Source organism: Centropristis striata, chromosome 19 (assembly GCF_030273125.1).
Source record: "Centropristis striata isolate RG_2023a ecotype Rhode Island chromosome 19, C.striata_1.0, whole genome shotgun sequence".
In the NCBI taxonomy this organism is placed as follows: domain Eukaryota; kingdom Metazoa; phylum Chordata; class Actinopteri; order Perciformes; family Serranidae; genus Centropristis; species Centropristis striata.
In genome coordinates this window covers 8,293,555-8,312,250 of record NC_081535.1, presented here as the reverse complement: position 1 = coordinate 8,312,250, position 18,696 = coordinate 8,293,555, and the positions used below count along the sequence as shown (strand labels likewise).

The window sequence follows — 18,696 nt, the reverse complement described above, 5'->3', positions numbered from 1 at the left end:
AGACCACGCCCCATATTGAGGCCACGCCCCTTATATGCACTGTGAATAACTCTATGTTGTAATTAACATGTTATGGGCCTTTTGGGGGTATTTTTGGAGGGGGGTCATTTTCCTTAACTTTTGAATGGCGAGTAATATTTAACTCAGCATTCATGTTGAGAATTGACTCTTCAATTCATTAAATCATTAAAACTTAATAAATCTGTTGAAATGTCATGTTTTTTTTTTTGTTTTTTTTTTTATATTTCCAAAATTTCCCAGCTAAACTTCACATGGGAAGTTTCTGGAAATTCACCAGAAATTCACCGGAAATTTTCCGCCCCTTTGCAACCCTATGTCTGAAAATTATCTATGTGAGATCCATGATTCGGGTCCCATCCAAAATTTGATGGGTTCTTCCTTGGCCCATGCTCCACTCTTCTGCCAAGTTACATCAAAAATGAACCAGTAGTTTTACCATAATCCTGCTGACAAACAGACAAAAAAAACAGACAAATGGATTCGCACTGAAAAATGAACCTCCTTGGCGGAAGTTATAAAAGATATAACTTGTGCATTGGGAGGAATGTTTCAATCCACCTTGGCAAACATTTATCATCTAATGCTGTTTGGTTAAACTCAGCATATATTGCTAATGACATAAAGTTTCTGGGCAGAACCCACTTTTGTGAACTTGGGACCACATTACATTGATCCAAATACCATATATCCTGCATGTGACTGCATACAAAAAAATACAAAAAAACCGTTCCAGCCCTAGAGTCTTAAAACATCTTCCCCAAGCTCTTACCAGCATTTTTTGCTGGTTTTGCTGGTTAAATAGCCATGAGCCCCATTACTGTTACCAACCTGTAAGGGGCCAAAAAGAGGAGCACCGATGGTGAGAAATGTGAATGTGTGTGTATCATTGGTTTATTCACTTTGATGTAGATCATTTAGACATTATTATGAGTAACTTTATTGAAGACTCAATGAGAAATGAGATAAAGAAACACAATTTTAGTGTCTTCTATCACGCTGACACTCCTCAGATATTTGTCTGTCTTGACTGAAGCGATGATAAAGGGAACATGTCTTTCTGATCCAGTGATGTGCTGAAAGATGTTTACTTTTGACGTGTGTGAAATGTTTTGAGCGAGTGTCCAAGTGCTGTGTTCTGCATATAAAACTGTGATTGCTCCCTTATGCAGGGAGGAAAGCTAATAATAACATCATGTGCAATACAATTTTCAACACCACAGACTATATTATGTTCATTATCATGTGCAATATATCCGTATATTACATCCTGCCATCTGCACTTTACTCCTTAGACACTTTATTTTTGGATTTTTATTTTTATATATTTATATTAAATATTGTGATTGTCTTCCAGCATCTGGAATCAGAGTTTCCTTTGATTAATAAAGTTCTATCTTATCTTATCTCTTGGGCCTGGTTTTTCAAAGCAACATCTGATTCGGATAGAAACTTTTCAAGATCACCAAATATGGATAAGCAGCTCAAATAGAAAATCACAATTCAGAAATATAGACATATAGATATGTAAAGAGCAACAAGGGACACAATAGTTACACTATTTCTGATTTGGATTTGTTTTGGATTTCAAATACCAGTGATGCCATTGCTTTGTTATTTTGTTGTATCATTGCATACATCACTAAAAAATTACCTAAAAACAAAACAAAAATATCTTTGATTGTGATGAATATACATTAATTAGTGACAGAATTAAATATAAATATTTGTGGTCAATATTGACAGCTGTTTGGAGGATGATTTTATGAGGCCAAACTCTTTCTACTTTGCTGTGGGCCAATACTGAAAGGCTGAATATGTTATAGCCTACCTAATCACTGTAGCCTGATGGATGAACAAATCAGATTAAAACCTTATGAATAAATAGGATATCTTGTAGACTAGACTGCATGATCCAAATATAGTATTATTTCATACAATTTTAAAGTTTCATTATATTTTGGGCCTGAAATCTGCGCTGAATCCACCCTCCTGATGGGATCAATATAATCCAGAGTTTTTGGATCAAAGTGATCCCAATCCTACTATAAAGTTTAAAAAAAAAGAAAAAACTAAAGGATTTGATCCGGATCAAAACCAAGATTAATAATTAGTAATCCGTTTTTTCTTTTGAAGAACCCATTTTCAAGATTTGATCCAATCCGTTATCCAAAATCTGAGCAGATTACTTTTAAAAAAAACCGGGCCCTGATGTTTTCAGACTTGCTATAGTGTTACATAAAATCGGCTTTTTGAGACATATTTGAGCTTTTTGATAAGAAAATAATCAAAAGATTAAACAAGATTGTAAATAATGCCTTAATGCAGCTCTTTAAAAAAAATAACTATATGTCTTTTTCTTCCAACTAGGTCCACCTGTGATTGTCATCCCTCCCAAAAGCACCTCTCTCAACAAGTCCCACAATGCACTTCTCCGTTGCCAGGCAGTGGCAGACCCCCCCAACATGACGTACGTGTGGCAGAAAGGTGGAGAGAACGTCCATCACATAGAGTGAGTGCAGTCATTACTCTTTGTTCCAGAGCAGTCCATTTTCACCCTTTGATGTTTTATGCAGTGTGTTTCAGCAGGTGAAGTAAAGTGTTACCTTTGTGAGTTCTTTTTTATTTTATTGTTAAAGTTCTGGAAGAACAGCTTTCGGTTGTTAAATGCAATTCAAATCTAACTTTGTGCTTATCGTGAGAGATTGAAAAACAACTTTTTTCACAGAGACGAGGCAAAAAATAATCAAGAAAAAGAGATGAAACAACAGCGGGAATGTGAAATAAACAAAGGACATTCGATAAGATCAGCCAGACAAAAAAATGTGAATGCAAACATAAAAAAATAATTTTAACATTTTTGGTTAAAAAGGTAGTACCAGAGATGACACACACACACACATGCTAAAATCTGCTTCTCCATCAACCGAGAGTAAAATCTACCTCCTCTCTGGTCTCAGTTCTTATCCATGCAGTTACAGTACAGACATGAAAGTGCGTCCCAGTGGACCAGATGAACCCAGAAGCGACATGCTTTAAAAGCCTGTCTGACATGTACTCATGTGCCGCTCCACTGAATGATTTGATGACAAATGTCGAATTTTCTTCTAAAACTGACATGGAGTAAAGTAGAGTGATGGTAAAAACACTGCAATACCTGATTCGCTTCAGGTCTTGCACATGTGTTGCAGTATACCGAATAAAACTTTTCTTTTTTGACAAAGAGCCCAATTTAGAGAGCCTTCTAGTAACATGTGAGCTCAAACGACCTTTATTACACTGCTTTGATGAATACTTTGATTAGTAAATGAAGGCTTGTTATTTCTGAAGAGCAGAGTGTTTCTTTGTATAATACTGTTGCTACGGTACCATGCTTTTTAATAAAATTATGGATAGAAGGGTCATTTTCATTCAAATCAACTTTAATGAGTGATCAGGGCTGTGGCTATTTTTATGTGCACGTTGCCCTAACAACCTGTTTCAGTCGACTTGTATAAACTTATTCCACTTGCTATTGGTCAGTCATAAAATACTGATGACTAACGCAGCGTGGGGTAAAATATATGATATTTCTTTGTCATTTAGTGCACCGACAGCTTCAGAGTACAATTCAATTCTACACCGCCGTCGTAAATATTAACAGCCAAACTTCAAGAAAGTGCAGCAACACAAAACACAGCACGCCAGCTAATTTTAGTCACTAGTCCAAGTCAAGAAGTCAAGCTTTAAATATGTCCTACAACCTTTTATTTCGCATATGTGGGACATTTATGCAGCAAAACTAAAAACTGTAGTTATAAACTTGACTGGAAGAAACAGGACAAGGCAAGGCAAGTTTATTTGTATAGCACCTTTCAACAACAGGGCAATTCAAAGTGCTTTACACAGAACATATAACGCATTTAACCCATTTAAGCTGAGAAAGCATTACTGCATTTCTACCGTTAAAACTGGGGGCGCTGTTGCGTTATTCTACTATTAAAGCCGGGAAAGCGGATACGTCGTTTTGTAGTATTTGTAGTTTTTTTCCACTTATTTTCGGCCAATGAAATGCAGCAGAATACATGTGGGAGTGTTCCAATGCAACACGTTGATTTAAAAAAAAAAACTTTATTGAAGGTTTGGACAAATAAACTCAACTTCTCATGAAAGCCACAGCTATAAGCTCTCAAATCCTTTTTGAAAATTTCATTTCTATCTGCTACAGAGGCTGAAAAAGCTATTATTTAGTAGGAAGCGTTGAAACTTCTGTTGAATTTGCGTTTTAGGCCTAAATGGGTTAGAAGAGATATATGTAGAATGATGTTCAAATATGAAAATTTAAGACTAAAAACAAGCAGATAAAATATTTTGGAAAAAATATTTCAGTATTCAAATATAAAATTTTAAATTTCAAAGTGAGCTGATAAAAGTTCCAGTGCAGTAAAGGCAGTGGCAAACAGAAAAGTCTTTAGTCTTGATTTTAAAAGAGTGGAGGGTTGCAGCAGGTCTGTCTCTATGTGTCGGCTGCAATAGTCTGGCGAAGGTGTACCCCGCCTCTCGCCCAATGAATCTTGCTGGGATCGGCTCTAACGACCCAAGTGCGGATAAGCGGTTGAGGATAATGAATGAAACATAAACTCAAAAGAAAAGAACAAAAGTACACTTTTTGGGCGGCTGTTGGTAGAGCGGTCATCCAAGGATTGGAAGGTTGGTGGTTCGATCCCGGACCATGGCAGCCTACATGTTGAAGTATCCTTGAGCAAGATACTGAACCCCAAATTGCTCCTGATGCTGCGTTCATCGATGTGTGAATGAATTCCCAATGGTGGCAGGTGGCACCATTAGGGTAGCCTCTGCCACCAGTATGAATGTGTGGGTGAATGGGTGAATGAGCGCAGTGTGTAGTGTAAAGCGCTTTGGATAAAAGCGCTTGATAAGTGCACTCCATTTACCAGTTATGCACTGATTTTAGGATAAGGCATGCAATTTACAGTAATTCATTTTTTATTATTATTTTTACATTATGATTACTTAAAAATGTATGTAGGTATGATACAGTCAGCTAAGATAAGTTTCTTTCTAAAACTCTTGACACTTATACTGCACTTTTCACATGTTAAAGTCCCTTCACTCATGATTTCTTTCTCAGCTGTTAGTTTGCTAACTGACTGCACTAAAATAGAAACGCTTAAGGTTTAAGTGTTTTTGTTATTCATGAAGGCGGAGCAGTGTGGTGGTCCCTCGTTAGTATCAGTGGCGACTCCTGCTGCAGCTGTCACTGTATATAAGTACATATAAAGGTACAGCAGCAGAATAGAATTAAGCAAAATGAATACAATTGTTTGTTTCACTTGGAGTTTATTCCACTGCACAAACTGTTTTTACAGGCCAGCAGACATCTAAAAGGGGCCGCGCCAGACAACTCAGAACTGAGAGGATTCTTTGGCAGAGCAGAAACATTTAGAGCTGTGCACTAATCAAGCCTGCTAGTGATGAAAGAATGTTTTATTCCTACCCATGAGAGACAGAGAGAGAGAGACAGAGAGAGAGAGACAGAGAGAGAGAGAGCTGTACATCTGCAATATTTCGGAGACGATAAAAGGTGGATTTCTTTTGCTGCGTCTGATGTGAAATTCAAATAGGCACCATAAAAACACACCAAGGTTACTGGCTGGAGGCTTGACATTTTGTGCCAGGGATTTAAAAGTTCTCAGTTTCTCTTTTCAGATTTTTTTTTTTTTTTTGCAGCAATGTTTTGCACCTCAGTGTTATATCTGTTCACTCACACAGAAATATGGGTAAGTTGATGGGATTTCAACAACATATCATATAGAAGTGCACAGCTGTTGTGAAATGCTAAAAATACTCAGCTATGGAAGCTGGACTTTATTTTTCCAGTGGCAATATTTGAAGGCTGAATGCACAGATGCCATTATCAATATTTGATCATTTTATAAATAATAATTATGGATAAGGTAACCAGACAGCAATGCTTGGCTAATTCTGCAGCTGTCAAGTTAAGGTCAAGGTTCATCACTCTATCGACACAAAACAAATAAATAATATAAAAGAATATAGCACCATATATATACAGTCATTGAAAAATGATTAGACCACCCCTGTTTTCTTCAATTTCAACAGAAATAGCTCATAAGAGTTTAATTTAAGAGCTGATATCTTGAAATTTCCCATGGTTTTCTTGATAATAACCTAAATCATTATCAAGAAAACCATGGAAAATGTCTAGATATCAGCTCTTAAATTAAACTCTTATGAGCTATTTTTGGTATCATTATATTTGTCCAAACAAATGTACCTTTAGTGGGTGGTCAAATTCTTTTTTTTTTCCCATGATGTATATATAATATAGCAGTTTTGCTCATTCATTTACAACATTGCCCACAATGGACCAATACAAGCACAGATTTTAATCTATGATATAAGCAGCACCTTTCTAAAATCTCTGATATATTTACAAATATTGGTCACAATATATATTGTCCTATCACCCAATCCACACGTTATATTGAAGAGTAGCTCATTACACCTTGTTGTTCTTGTTGTCTTACTGTAGGGATATAGAAAACACTTAGACGAACACTTTAGCGAATTAAAAAAAAAAAAGGATTGCATGGCTTTTGCTGCCACTAAACCTGCAAAAAGACTAAAATAAACTTCACAAAGCACCAGAGAAGTGTGAAATGCACCTCTTTTTGGCACCCACAAGCAAAATGCCTATAAAAAGTATTCACCCCTTGATGTTTCACCCTTTTGTTGCTTTTATTTCTTGAATCATGGTCAATATAATTTGTTTTTGTTTTTTACAAGAATTGGCAAATATTCATGCAGTCATTTACTTTACCTTATATATTTTTAATTTATTATTTTTGTTTTGTAAAAATCAGTTTTCCCTTTGATATTAAAGAGGGTTTTATTTTTGCAAATTCTTGTCAAAAAAAGCCAAATTATATTGACCATGATTTCATGTGTAAAAGCAACAAAAGGGTGAAATATCCAAGGGGGTTGAAATTTTTTTATAGGCATTGTGTATATATATATATATATATATATATATATATATATATATATAGACATCTTCAACACTCACACAAAACAATCTAGATAGATAAACAGGTAGTACAGGCAGTACAGGTAAGAGAAAAAAAAATATGATTTGATTTTTTGTGCAAACTGTCCCTTTAAATGAGTTAATGTGCATTAATTTGTTGCAAAAGTGGCCCCTTTCTATACAAAGCCAGTCCATTTCTCAAAGACTAGCTCTAATAGTCACATAGAGGTTAAATGATCATAATGGTCGTATTATTAGAGTTAATGATAACTGAAGTGCAACTATAAGTGGTCTTACGCCCAGACGCTCCAGAGAATCTTCTTTTACAGTCTGAGGTTCACACCAGCAGCACTGACAGAAGCTCACCAAATGATTTCAACTCAATTATTTTTCCACTCCGTGCCTTAACCAAAATACGTTTTATTTAAGCATTTTTAAATGAACTGTGGTGTAAACAACAACCAACATATTTACATAAAAGAAGTTTGTAAATGAAATTCCCAGTGCAGCCAAACAAATTTACTGACTTAAAGCTGACTCAATAAAGGACCCAAAAACATCTCTCCTCCTTTTATTACCCTGAACATACTGCAATTTCTTGTCTGTCATCCCGGGGTCCGGGAGCATGCTCCCTCGGTGAACATTTTTGCCCTAAAAGCCTAAATTTAGTGCCTCTCGCACATTCTAATGCACCTATTTCATCTTAATCGTTGCATATTTTTTTATGAATTATTGTAAAGGATAATAAGGGTTCCTATATGTTTTATTTAAGACATCATATTTTGACAGTCTTTTTGCAAATTCTGTGGTGGACTCTGCTAACACATCCATGTGCTCTTATTTTGAAAGCTACATGTGTTAGCTTTTATTTTGAAGGCGGGCCTAACACGTTCTTACTGTAGCGCCTTTTGTTGTGTTTAATTTACACTAAAGGTCAGAACTTGGAGCTCGGAACAACTTTGAAAATTCTGACATTTGTGTAGACCTTGAACGCACCATTAGCCGTTGGACTCTCTATGTGCTGCAATGTAAATTAGTCTAACTAACGGAACATTAATCCTCTGTTTTACCGACGATGTTTGTCGCTGAAAGTGTGTGTATGGGGAGGGGGGGCATAAGTGGATGTGGATGGCTGGAAGATCCAAAAGACTTGTGTTCATGTCCCATTTGAAAGTAAAGTTCATGGTTGTTAAGAAATGCCCCCCATCCCTAGTGCCATCTGAGTGCATGACCATATGGAATAGTCCATAGAAAAAACTTCAGCTAGTCTTGTTACTTTAAAAAAGAAAAAAAAATGAGGTTGGCCTCAAACTGGAAGCACTGAATGAGCTTTTCTGTAGGAGAGGTTTTACAATAGCGGTGTTCAGTGCCAGGGAGAAGATCCGAGCGAGCGGAGAACAGTTCATGATTGCCAGCACATCATCCAGCAGACAATTGAACACTCTCAAAAAACCGTGGCTGGGATAGGGTCAGTTGAGCAGGTGGAGAGCTTCATTTGCATTACTTCCCCTCCTGAGCATTCCTCCATCACACATATCATGATTCATTACATCCACACTCAGGTTAATACTCAACCTGATTTTGATGAGGAAAAAGTTTCAGAGAGGCTTTTGGAAGCTGATATATAATGCTGTTAACAGCTGAGTAGAGCATGCGAGGATTATTCTGATCATCTGCTGTGAATTTTTAGGTAATAAGCTCTTTTGTAATTGCTTTGTTAAAAATAGTGAGGTGGTCTTGAGAATGTCAGAATGAACTTTCAGTTTAATTTTTCTCCATTTACTCAGCCTGCAGGGGTTTATTTTAGGTGAAAGATATTCTCAGTGCTATGGTGGTTTTTAGTTTCAGTTTGAAGGAGTTTACCTGGCACTAAAAACTGAAGTTTCATAGGAGAACTGATGAATTGGAGGGTATAATTTATTATGCTTGAATTAATAACTTTTCTTTGCCTTTTTCAAAGACACTCCAAAATATTCATACTAACAATGTGTGCAGTGGTTAGTATAATCTGATGCTTGTCAGAGAGCGCTGTCTTTTAAGGGACAGAGCATCTTATTTCTATATGAATTAATTAATGGTCAAGTTTAAATGGAGAAAAGAAAATTTTCCTACTCATGTGACATGTTATCCAAAATGTAGTGCCGCTTGTTGACAGTCCAGATCACAGTGTAAGAGATGATTATGCTGAGGTTTGAGACTACAGACTCACAAGGCTTAAGACTGTATGAAAAAAACAGGTAATGTTAGTTTACTGCCATTTATATATGTAGATATAGATATATTTTACCAGAAACTCAACTCAACTCAACTCAACTTTATTTGTAAAGCACTTTAAAACAACCACAGCCGCAACAAAGTGCTGTACATAAACAAACAGAACAAGAGACAAGAAAATAAATAAAACAGGAAATAAAAACTAAAGTAAATAGATTCATTGCTTTTTAAAAGACAATTTAAAAAACAATAAATAAAAGCAAACCATAAAACACTAAAAACAAGAGCAGAGTCTCATGCGTGGTTGAAAGCCAAGGAATAAAAATGGGTTTTAAGATGACTTTTAAAAATGGACAGTGATGAGGCTTGTCTGATGTGCAAAGGTAGCTCATTCCATAGTTTGGGGGCTGCAACAGAGAAAGATCTGTCCCCTCTGAGCTTCCGTTTAGACCTCGGTACCTCCAGGAACAGCAGATCAGCTGACCTGAGGCACCGAGCAGGAGCGTAGGAGGAGCTCAGAGAGGTACAGTGGGGCGAGACCATTTAAAGATTTAAAAACAAATAAAAGAATCTTAAAATGGACTCTAAAATGCACAGGCAGCCAGTGGAGGGAGGCCAGGATGGGAGTTATGTGCTCCCTCTTACGAACTCCAGTTAAGAGGCGAGCAGCCGCATTCTGCACCAACTGGAGCCGTACGAGGGAGGACTGGCTGACTCCAAAGTACAGTGAGTTACAGTAATCCAGCCGAGATGTAATGAAGGCATGGATTACTGTTTCAAAGTGCTTGTGCGTAAGGAAAGTCTTCACCTTAGCCAGCTGCCTGATATGAAAAAAGCTTGACCTCACAGCAGCGCTAATCTGACGATCTAATTTAAAATCACTGTCCATCTTAAAACCTAAATTGGACACAGTAGGTCTAATAAAATCTGCCAGAGGGCCCAAGTCAAAAGGAGGGGCCACACAAGAGCCCTAGGGCCAAACACCATCACTTCTGTCTTCTTCTCATTAAAATTTAAAAAGTTCAAGGCCATACAGGCCTTGATGTCTTTGAGACATGACAGGAGCGGTGTGAGGGAGAAAGCATCTTTTTTCTTCAGTGGCACGTATATCTGACTGTCGTCAGCGTAGCAATGAAAAGGGATGCCGTGCTTTCTCAAGATGGAGCCCAAAGGCAGTAAATACAAAGAAAAAAGCAGGGGCCCTAAAATTGACCCCTGTGGAACCCCATACAACAGTGGAGCGGGGCTGGACTCCGAGGTACAAAGGCTTACACTTAAACTTCTGTTGGTCAGATAGGACTTGAACCACTCTAGCGCAGTACCACCGATCACGATAAACGATAGTATCGTTGTATTAATGTTGTTTTAGTTTTATAACGATATTAGAGCATAATAAGTTCATCCTTTCCCACAGCAATGAATCTTTAGATCTTGAGAATTGAAATGTGGAAAAGAAATATTAAAACATCCTAGATAAATAAAACATAAATAAATTAACTACAACCAAGACAAATAAAATAAACTTTCAGCCTCTGTTAACAATAAATTGCTCTGAGATAAAAATTATGTATTATATTATTTTATTATTGAAATAACATATAGACAGCTGGAATTGAGACCACAAACTCATTAGGAAAATGTTTTTTGAGGTAATAAATCAAGTATACAATTCTATACAAGCAGGCTTCTTTTTGCAACCATTGGAGTCACCCCCTGCTGGCCATTAGAAAGAATGCAGGTTTAAGGGACTGCCATACTGGCTTCACTTTCCAGGCCCGCAGGTTGCTGCTTGCTGGAAACCAGGAGACTGAACACAACAGGAAGTGTTTTATGAAATTAAATCAGTGAGCTAAAAGAGCCTTAAAAGCTCTAAAGAGCTGCATGGCTGGCTTTTCTTTGTGGGTTTGCTATTGTAAGTGACCCCTTTGACATTAGTCATTTGATTCATTGTTAATATAAAAACACAAGTAGGCCTAAGTGGAGTTTAAATAAAAGCAGCATTCAGTAACACAGGTTGACATTATTATCAATGCAGGAGAAATAAAAACAGAGTGTTTGCAGAAATATCAAGGTCGTTTACAGTGGATGAATCATCTGACCTGAATGGTAATTAGCTCAAATGTGTGACTGACAGTCGTCCCACAAACACGTACTGACAGTGTGCATATGTAACCTGTTAGTAAGGTGATGCAGCCTGCTACAGTCCTCATGTTTTCTCTCTGCTTTCTCTCTAAGTGTAAGAATGTATAAAATGAGTGGGCACTCCTCTTCCCACTCTAACTGAAATGAAATGAAATTTCCTTAACCTCCATCTGCACACAGTGGTGAATAACTCACAGGAGGAAAAAAAAAACCCTCCTACACTGTGGATGCACTGAGAGCTTGTTAGACTCGACTAGAATGGAGGAGCTGAATTACCTCTCGCTGTTACTCTGACGCAGCTGGTTTGTTCTTTACATATTGAAAAATTCCCCTGTGTTTTTTCTCTCCAGGTCTCTGAAGTCGCGCGTGAAGATCATGGTTGATGGAACTCTACTCATCTCCAGCGTCATCCCAGAGGATTCTGGGAACTACACCTGCATGCCGACGAATGGCCTGCTGACCCCGCCCACCGCCTCCGCCACCCTCACAGTGATGCGTACGTTTCTGTGTGTAGTCTGTAGTCGTGAGTCCTCATAACACATCAAATACTTCTTTTATTTTTTTCGTTCCACACATTACCGCTCACAAATTACTTTCACAATCATCAGGGAGTTTTTATGTTTTTGGCTCATTATAAGCAATAAAACACAGGTATTATCTAATCACACATTATAATATTCACAAATGATTATTGAAATATTAATACGGCTAAGAGCCCCCTTTATTGTCAATATACCTAGGAAAGGAAAAAAGAGTTTCACAAGGCTGTGATTATCCTAGAGGTCACAACAGGTCAAGTTTTGGAAAATTGTCTTAATGAAATGGTTACTATGGGGACTAACATCATCACACATTAATAATATTAGGCTTATTCCTTAGAGCGTTCTGGTTTCATATTTGAGTGTGCTTGAAAGAGCACAGTAACGCCACCAACTCGCTCCCACAGCCTCATAGACCGCCATGTTAAAAAGGCGGGAACATTTCTGGAGGAAAAGCAGAGGTACCAGTTTCTTCCGATCGCTCTTAATTTTCCTTCACAAAACACATATGTAGACGTTCAGGATGCTCAAAGTGAAGTCGGATCAATCATAGGAATTATGGTTTTGCCAAAAATGCTTTCTGTTGGAGAGATGCTTTTTAGCTTTTTTCCTCTCTATCTCATTGGTGTCAAATTCCACAGCTGCAGTTGATTTCAGTTGACAGAAACACACACACACACGCACACACACGCACAAACACACACACACACACCCACACACACACACACACACACACACACACACACACACACACACACATAGACAGTAATACACACATACACACACACACACACACACACACACACACACACATAGACAGAAACACACACACACACACACACACACACACACACACACAGACAGAAACACACATAAACACACATAAACACACATAAACACACACACACACACACACACACACACACACACACACACACACACAAGTTACATAAAATGGAAATACTCAAGTAAAGTAGAAGTACCTCAAAATTGTACTTAAGTACAGTACTTTTTAAATTTTGCTTTGTAAATTTTCTTAGTTACATTCCACCACTGGCAATTTTACTGTGTTGTATTAGTACTCTTACTTCGAATAAGGGATCTGAATACTTTTTACCACCTCTGCAACTCATGAACTTGGAGCATATTTTCTACCTTCCAGGTGATGAGACACAAGGGTGGTGTTTGTATAAGCACATCTTGTAAACACAACACCATTTACATTTTACACAGCGTCACAACTTCTTTGGAAATACGGTGGTAAAACAATAAATATTCAAGTGTAATTTAACACCAGGCCTTCTCATCTTGAAATCTTGAGTTTCACCTCCGACCACAATGATGGGTGTGGTCAGAGAGGTGCTTTGTTGCACCTGTAAGCACACACATAAGTGATGTCACTGTGTGGTGACACACTCCTAAGTACTCTACTGTATCACTGTAGGGAAGTTAGATTTTCAGCTGATAAGTTGCTCTTTAACTTGAGGTAAATTAATTTTCATTACAACAAAGATACTATAATAAATGTGGAGGGAACTACAATTAAAATAACAGGTAATTTAAAGTGCCATGGCTTTACTATTTAAAGTCAAATGTTGACTTTATGTCCTTACGGAGGACGTTTCCTTAAAGAGGCGAGATGCTGTTTGATCTCCAACAATAATCTTTTTGATGAAACTGAACTTTTAAGATTAAGGATGGGAAGGAGGGTTGAGAAACTTTAGATATGGTCTTTTTAAATCGAATGCATTAGTTTCAGCTGTAGTCACGGTAACTAACTTAACTGTCGAGGGAAAAATAGAGAAAATCACCACATTTCCACATCTGATATGTAAAACTGAGTCATAGCTTGCCTTGAAAATCGAACATTTTCTTATTTCTACAAGAGAGCCCACTTTAACATTGAGTAAACATTGCTCTAACCTTTTTTAAAGCTTGCTTACATTGTGTATTTATGAAAAAAAAAACAGGTATATTCAAATATTCAGTTGAGATTTGTGTATCCTGTATATATAAATCTGTTAACAAATGTGAACAAGCCTGCAACAGTGTGAGGAAAAAGTAATAACTGTAGTTGATGTTTATTGGGAATCAGCGTATTAAACAACATGTTAATCCATTTGGAAGTGGCAGCAGCAGGCTCCAATCATGCATTTCCAGTCTTGGCCTTGTGCCTATTATCATGGATTGTTCTTCTGAACATTTTACTGTTGTTTGTAGATTTGTGAAACCCTCCACACCCATTCGGTCACCAGCGTGATTAGAAAGGTATCAAAAATACGATAGGAACACTGGTACCTTTTTAATCACACTGGATTCTTTAACTGTAACAGTAATTTATTAATTTTAATTTAAAATCACAATATGACATGCAGCAAGTGTGCAGCGGCCGGGATGCGAACCGGCGTCCCATGTTTTTAAAATGCATTAAATAGCTTAACCATTCAAATTTCATAACCTAGCTCAAGGATGGGCAACTGGAGGCCTGGGGGCCGCAGACGGCCCGCACCCTCACTTGAAGTGGCCCTCAGTACAACTACATCCATTTGAGCATGAAATCTTAAAAGTGCAGTGTAAAAATGCACAAAATTACTTCTTGCAATTAATGTTGGTCTGCTGTTCTTGCACTGAAAAAAAAAAAAAGAAATCACAGTAAGTGGTTATTTTTTATTTGCTTCAAACCTTTTGTATTCCTATTTATACTGGTATACATGCATTTGAGCATGAAATATGTTAAGTTACTTCACTGTAAACATATTTAAAATTGCAGTTTCATCCCTGACATAGCTATACCAAGAAGATTATTTAAACTATATAAAATATATCCCGCTAATATAAAATTTAAAAAAAAATCTAAGCTAACTCTTTTTAGGATTACTTAAGATTAATTATGCATAATTATACATGCTGGCGTCTTAAATAGGTGACGATTCAAATAGCTGCTAATATGGAAAATTTGTGAATTTTAAGAGAGAAGCAGTTTTACAAACAGACGATATACTTCCCGCCCCTACGGAGCGCTCAAAAAGTGCGAAGAAACACACCCAAGACACGGCATCTGTCATCTGATTGGTCCACACTCTAGCTGTCTCCCTATTGGCTGGTGAAACACATTATCATAAGCGCAGGGAGGGACATCTTCAGTCTGAGCAGTTAGCTCAACATGAGAGGACGAGCTGGTTCTGAGTGCGAGCACAAAAGTTTTGTGTTCAAGAAGAAGAAATGTGAGCACAAGCATGTGATTTTTTAATTTCAAGCAAACATTTTGAAAGAAAGCAGCAGAAATCTGAGTGCGAGCACAAAATGTGAGCACGAGGAGAATAAATCTGAGCACGAGGAGGAGCTGTGTCACTGAAAAGGAATAAAATCATGCTCTCAAACTGAAAATCTACGCTCTTGAATAAAGATAGGATAATTCTTTGTTAATTCAAGGAGCAGCACCTGTAACGAAAGCATAGATGAAAGCATAGAAAATGACTACAAAACAATCTGCCATTGAAAGACACTTTGGCTCAAAGGTTCATGTCGCAACTGTTTCAAGGATCATCACGACTCTACTGCAAGTCTTTAAAAAAAAAAAAAAACCAAGTCACTCAAAATATTTAATTCAACCTTCAAAGTCATTCTTGTGTCAGTAAATTGTGTTTTCTCAGTCATTGTGTGCTTCCCCTCAAAATGTTTCTTCAGTACAAGTTTGTGTTTTGATGACACTGACTGTTCACTGAACTATACAAGACTGTCAGCTTTGTCCCGTTGAATGCTGTTGTGAATCGTACTCAGCTTTTAGATTCCAGTTTCAGCAGTAAGTGAAAAGTTTACTGGGAGTACTTTTCTGCAGTATCAATCAGACTTTATTTGTACAGCACTTTTCCTACAAGAGAAATGTAACACAAAGTGCTTCACATAAAAAAGGAAATAATAATAATAATAATAATAATAATAATAATAATAATAAAAAAACATAGAAACGAGCAAACACCCTCCTATCCACCCATCCCATTATAAACAAAGCACAAACTGAGGAAACACTGGAGGCAGGTTAGAAATTAATTAGATAGAATTAATAAAAATAAAGTAAGGTAAGATAAAATAAAAATAAAAAACAAAAGTAAATAAAAACAATAAAAAGTAAAAAAGCTAGATAAAAAAGAATAAAACAATTAATAAATAATTAAAAAGTAGAGCATGATAATATATATTGTGTGTGTGTGTGTATATATATATATATATATAAAAGACTAATAAATAAAATAAAACACTAAGATGCATGAGCAGAAAAAATATTAAAAAATGGTTCAAGTAAAGCTTGAACTATTTATATTAGTAGTATATAGTATAAAATAAAGTAAGATAAAATAAAATAAAAAACAAGAGCATATAATATATATATATATATATATATATATATATATATATATATCAACAAATTTCTATGCAAATTTTAAAGATTCGGATTAGAAAAAATTGCATGGAGACATTCTATAAAACTTTCGAAATGTGCATTAAAGTTATTACGCTCGTTCAAGGTGTTTTTTTTACTTTTTAGAAAAATAGTAAATGCACTAAACAGGAGATGGAAACGCTTTTTGTGAATAAGTTTTGGAATAGCAAATAATTAACTCATGACTAATCATCTGTATAATTCTAAATTATAAGTTATTATAAGCCCAATTAAATTTAATTCCTGAAGACATATTTTCTCTCATGAGTGGCCAAAGTTGTCTGATTAGCAACCTGTTTTAATTATTATCATTTTTTTAATCTCTTGCGCAATCTCTCTACTTTAATGTACCTCCTCATAGAACCTAAAACTACAAGTTCTCGCCAATTTATTACAGGCACCTGGCAGGTAATTTCCCAATTTAGCAGACCTAATTAAGCACCAGAACAACTTGACACACAAGTAATTTGAGATACAGAGCTGTATCTCAAATTAATCTTCAGGTTCACAGCTTTCAGATGATGTCACCACTTCTATGTGGCATTTCCTGTTGACCTGCTATCTCCCCCTAAACATCCACTGCCCACAACCCCCAATTCTGAATAAAAGGACTGTTTAAGGCAAGGCAAGGCAAGGCAAGTTTATTTGTATAGCACAATTCAACACAAGGTAATTCAAAGTGCTTTACATAAACATTAAAAACAGCAAGACACAATTGAAAACAGTAAAAACAGTCAATTAAAACAGGGAAGATACAGCAGGATAAAAAAAAGAGATAAAATAATAAAAAGCACAAGTCAAACATTGTGTGGTTAAAAAGTAAGGGCAGTAGAGTAGAGCAGATAAGTGTTAAAGTTAAGAGTACGCTGCAGTAAACAATAGTGTTTTTAGTCCTGATTTAAAGGAGCTGACCTCAGATCTGCAGGTAGTTTGTTCCACAGGTGAGGAGCAGAATAACTGAAAGCTGCCTCACCCCTCTTAGTTCTTGTTTTTGGGACACGCAACAAGCCAGCTCCAGATGACCTAAGGGGTCTGGATGCTTCATAGAGAGGGAGCAGATCAAGCATGTAATTTGGTCCGAGACCATTCAGTGCTTTGTAGACCAGCAGTAAGATTTTAAAATCTATCCTCTGACTCACAGGAAGCCAGTGTAGTGATTGAAGGACCGGTGTAATATGGTCCAGTTTCCTGGTGTTTGTGAGGACTCTGGCGACAGCGTTCTGGATCAGCTGCAGCTGCCTGATTGATTTTTTGTTAAGACCTGTGAAGATGCCATTGCAGTAATCCAACCTACTAAAAATAAATGCATGGATAAGTTCAAAAGGTAATTAATTTCATACTCGCACATATTATGTCTTTTACTCCTGCATATCTATCTAGCAGCATCCTCTATTCTGAATCACTTCAGAATAGTCACACATATATTCCTTTGTTCATCTCTAAATACAAGTTCACTCAGTGTGACCCATGCTCTGTGCTTACATTTACATCCCTCAGCTCTACACTCATTGTGTAATCAGCTATTCTATAGAAATATCAGTCAAATAACCCAATAACCTCCAACTAACAATGCACATTTTTCTGCAGCTATCAGGTTTGTTTGACTCTTTATTTCTCTTTGAAACCATCGTTCAATACAGACACAAGTAATAATTCAATACAGGACTCTTGACCTTATAACTTTTTCACCTTGTAACTTATGAAAACATGTATTTACTCTTCTACCCACTTGTTCTAAAATGTGCAAATAGCTTGAAAAAGGAAGAAATTCTACTTTTTTGTGACCAAGAAACGAATGGTTGTGATTTTAAATATCAGTTTTAACCCTCTATGGTACACATTATGATGCCAGTTCAGGGGGAAAAAAAAGTTTGGAGTGTTTTTTGTTGTTGTCTTAAAATAGACTAAATAAACATAATCTGAAGAAATTTTATAATCCTTTTTTTTTTGTGGAAGTTTTTGGGGTTAGTTGCCTGTAGGCAACGTTGTGCCATAACGGTGCACACATGAAAAAGAGAGTTTTTAAAATTAATTTTAACATAATTTATGAAATAAACATGTGTAAAAGATTCAGTAGCTTCAACAGGGTACAGTACATAACATTGTTAATTTTTTAACCGGTTTCTTGTCTGAAAAAAGCCTAGATTTGCAGCATTATTTCAACAATGATATTCTGACGTACATGGTGCCTATAGATTCCTTAGATCTTTTAGTTTCATATGGTATCTCCAGTATATTATACTATATTGATCTGAAAAATTGTCATTATCTTGAGTTTTTGGAAAAGGGGA

At 36.5% G+C, this 18,696-nt stretch overlaps 1 protein-coding gene across 1 annotated transcript in view; it reads left to right on the top strand.

Annotated features, from left to right (window-relative positions):
• The window catches only part of igsf9a (immunoglobulin superfamily, member 9a), a 108,331-nt gene that overhangs the window by 51,763 nt on the left and 37,872 nt on the right, over nt 1-18,696 (top strand). The window contains exons 7-8 of the mRNA XM_059357963.1: nt 2,389-2,530; nt 11,776-11,921. Of these exons, the coding sequence (XP_059213946.1) occupies nt 2,389-2,530; nt 11,776-11,921 (288 nt within the window). The remainder of the gene's footprint in view (nt 1-2,388; nt 2,531-11,775; nt 11,922-18,696) is intronic.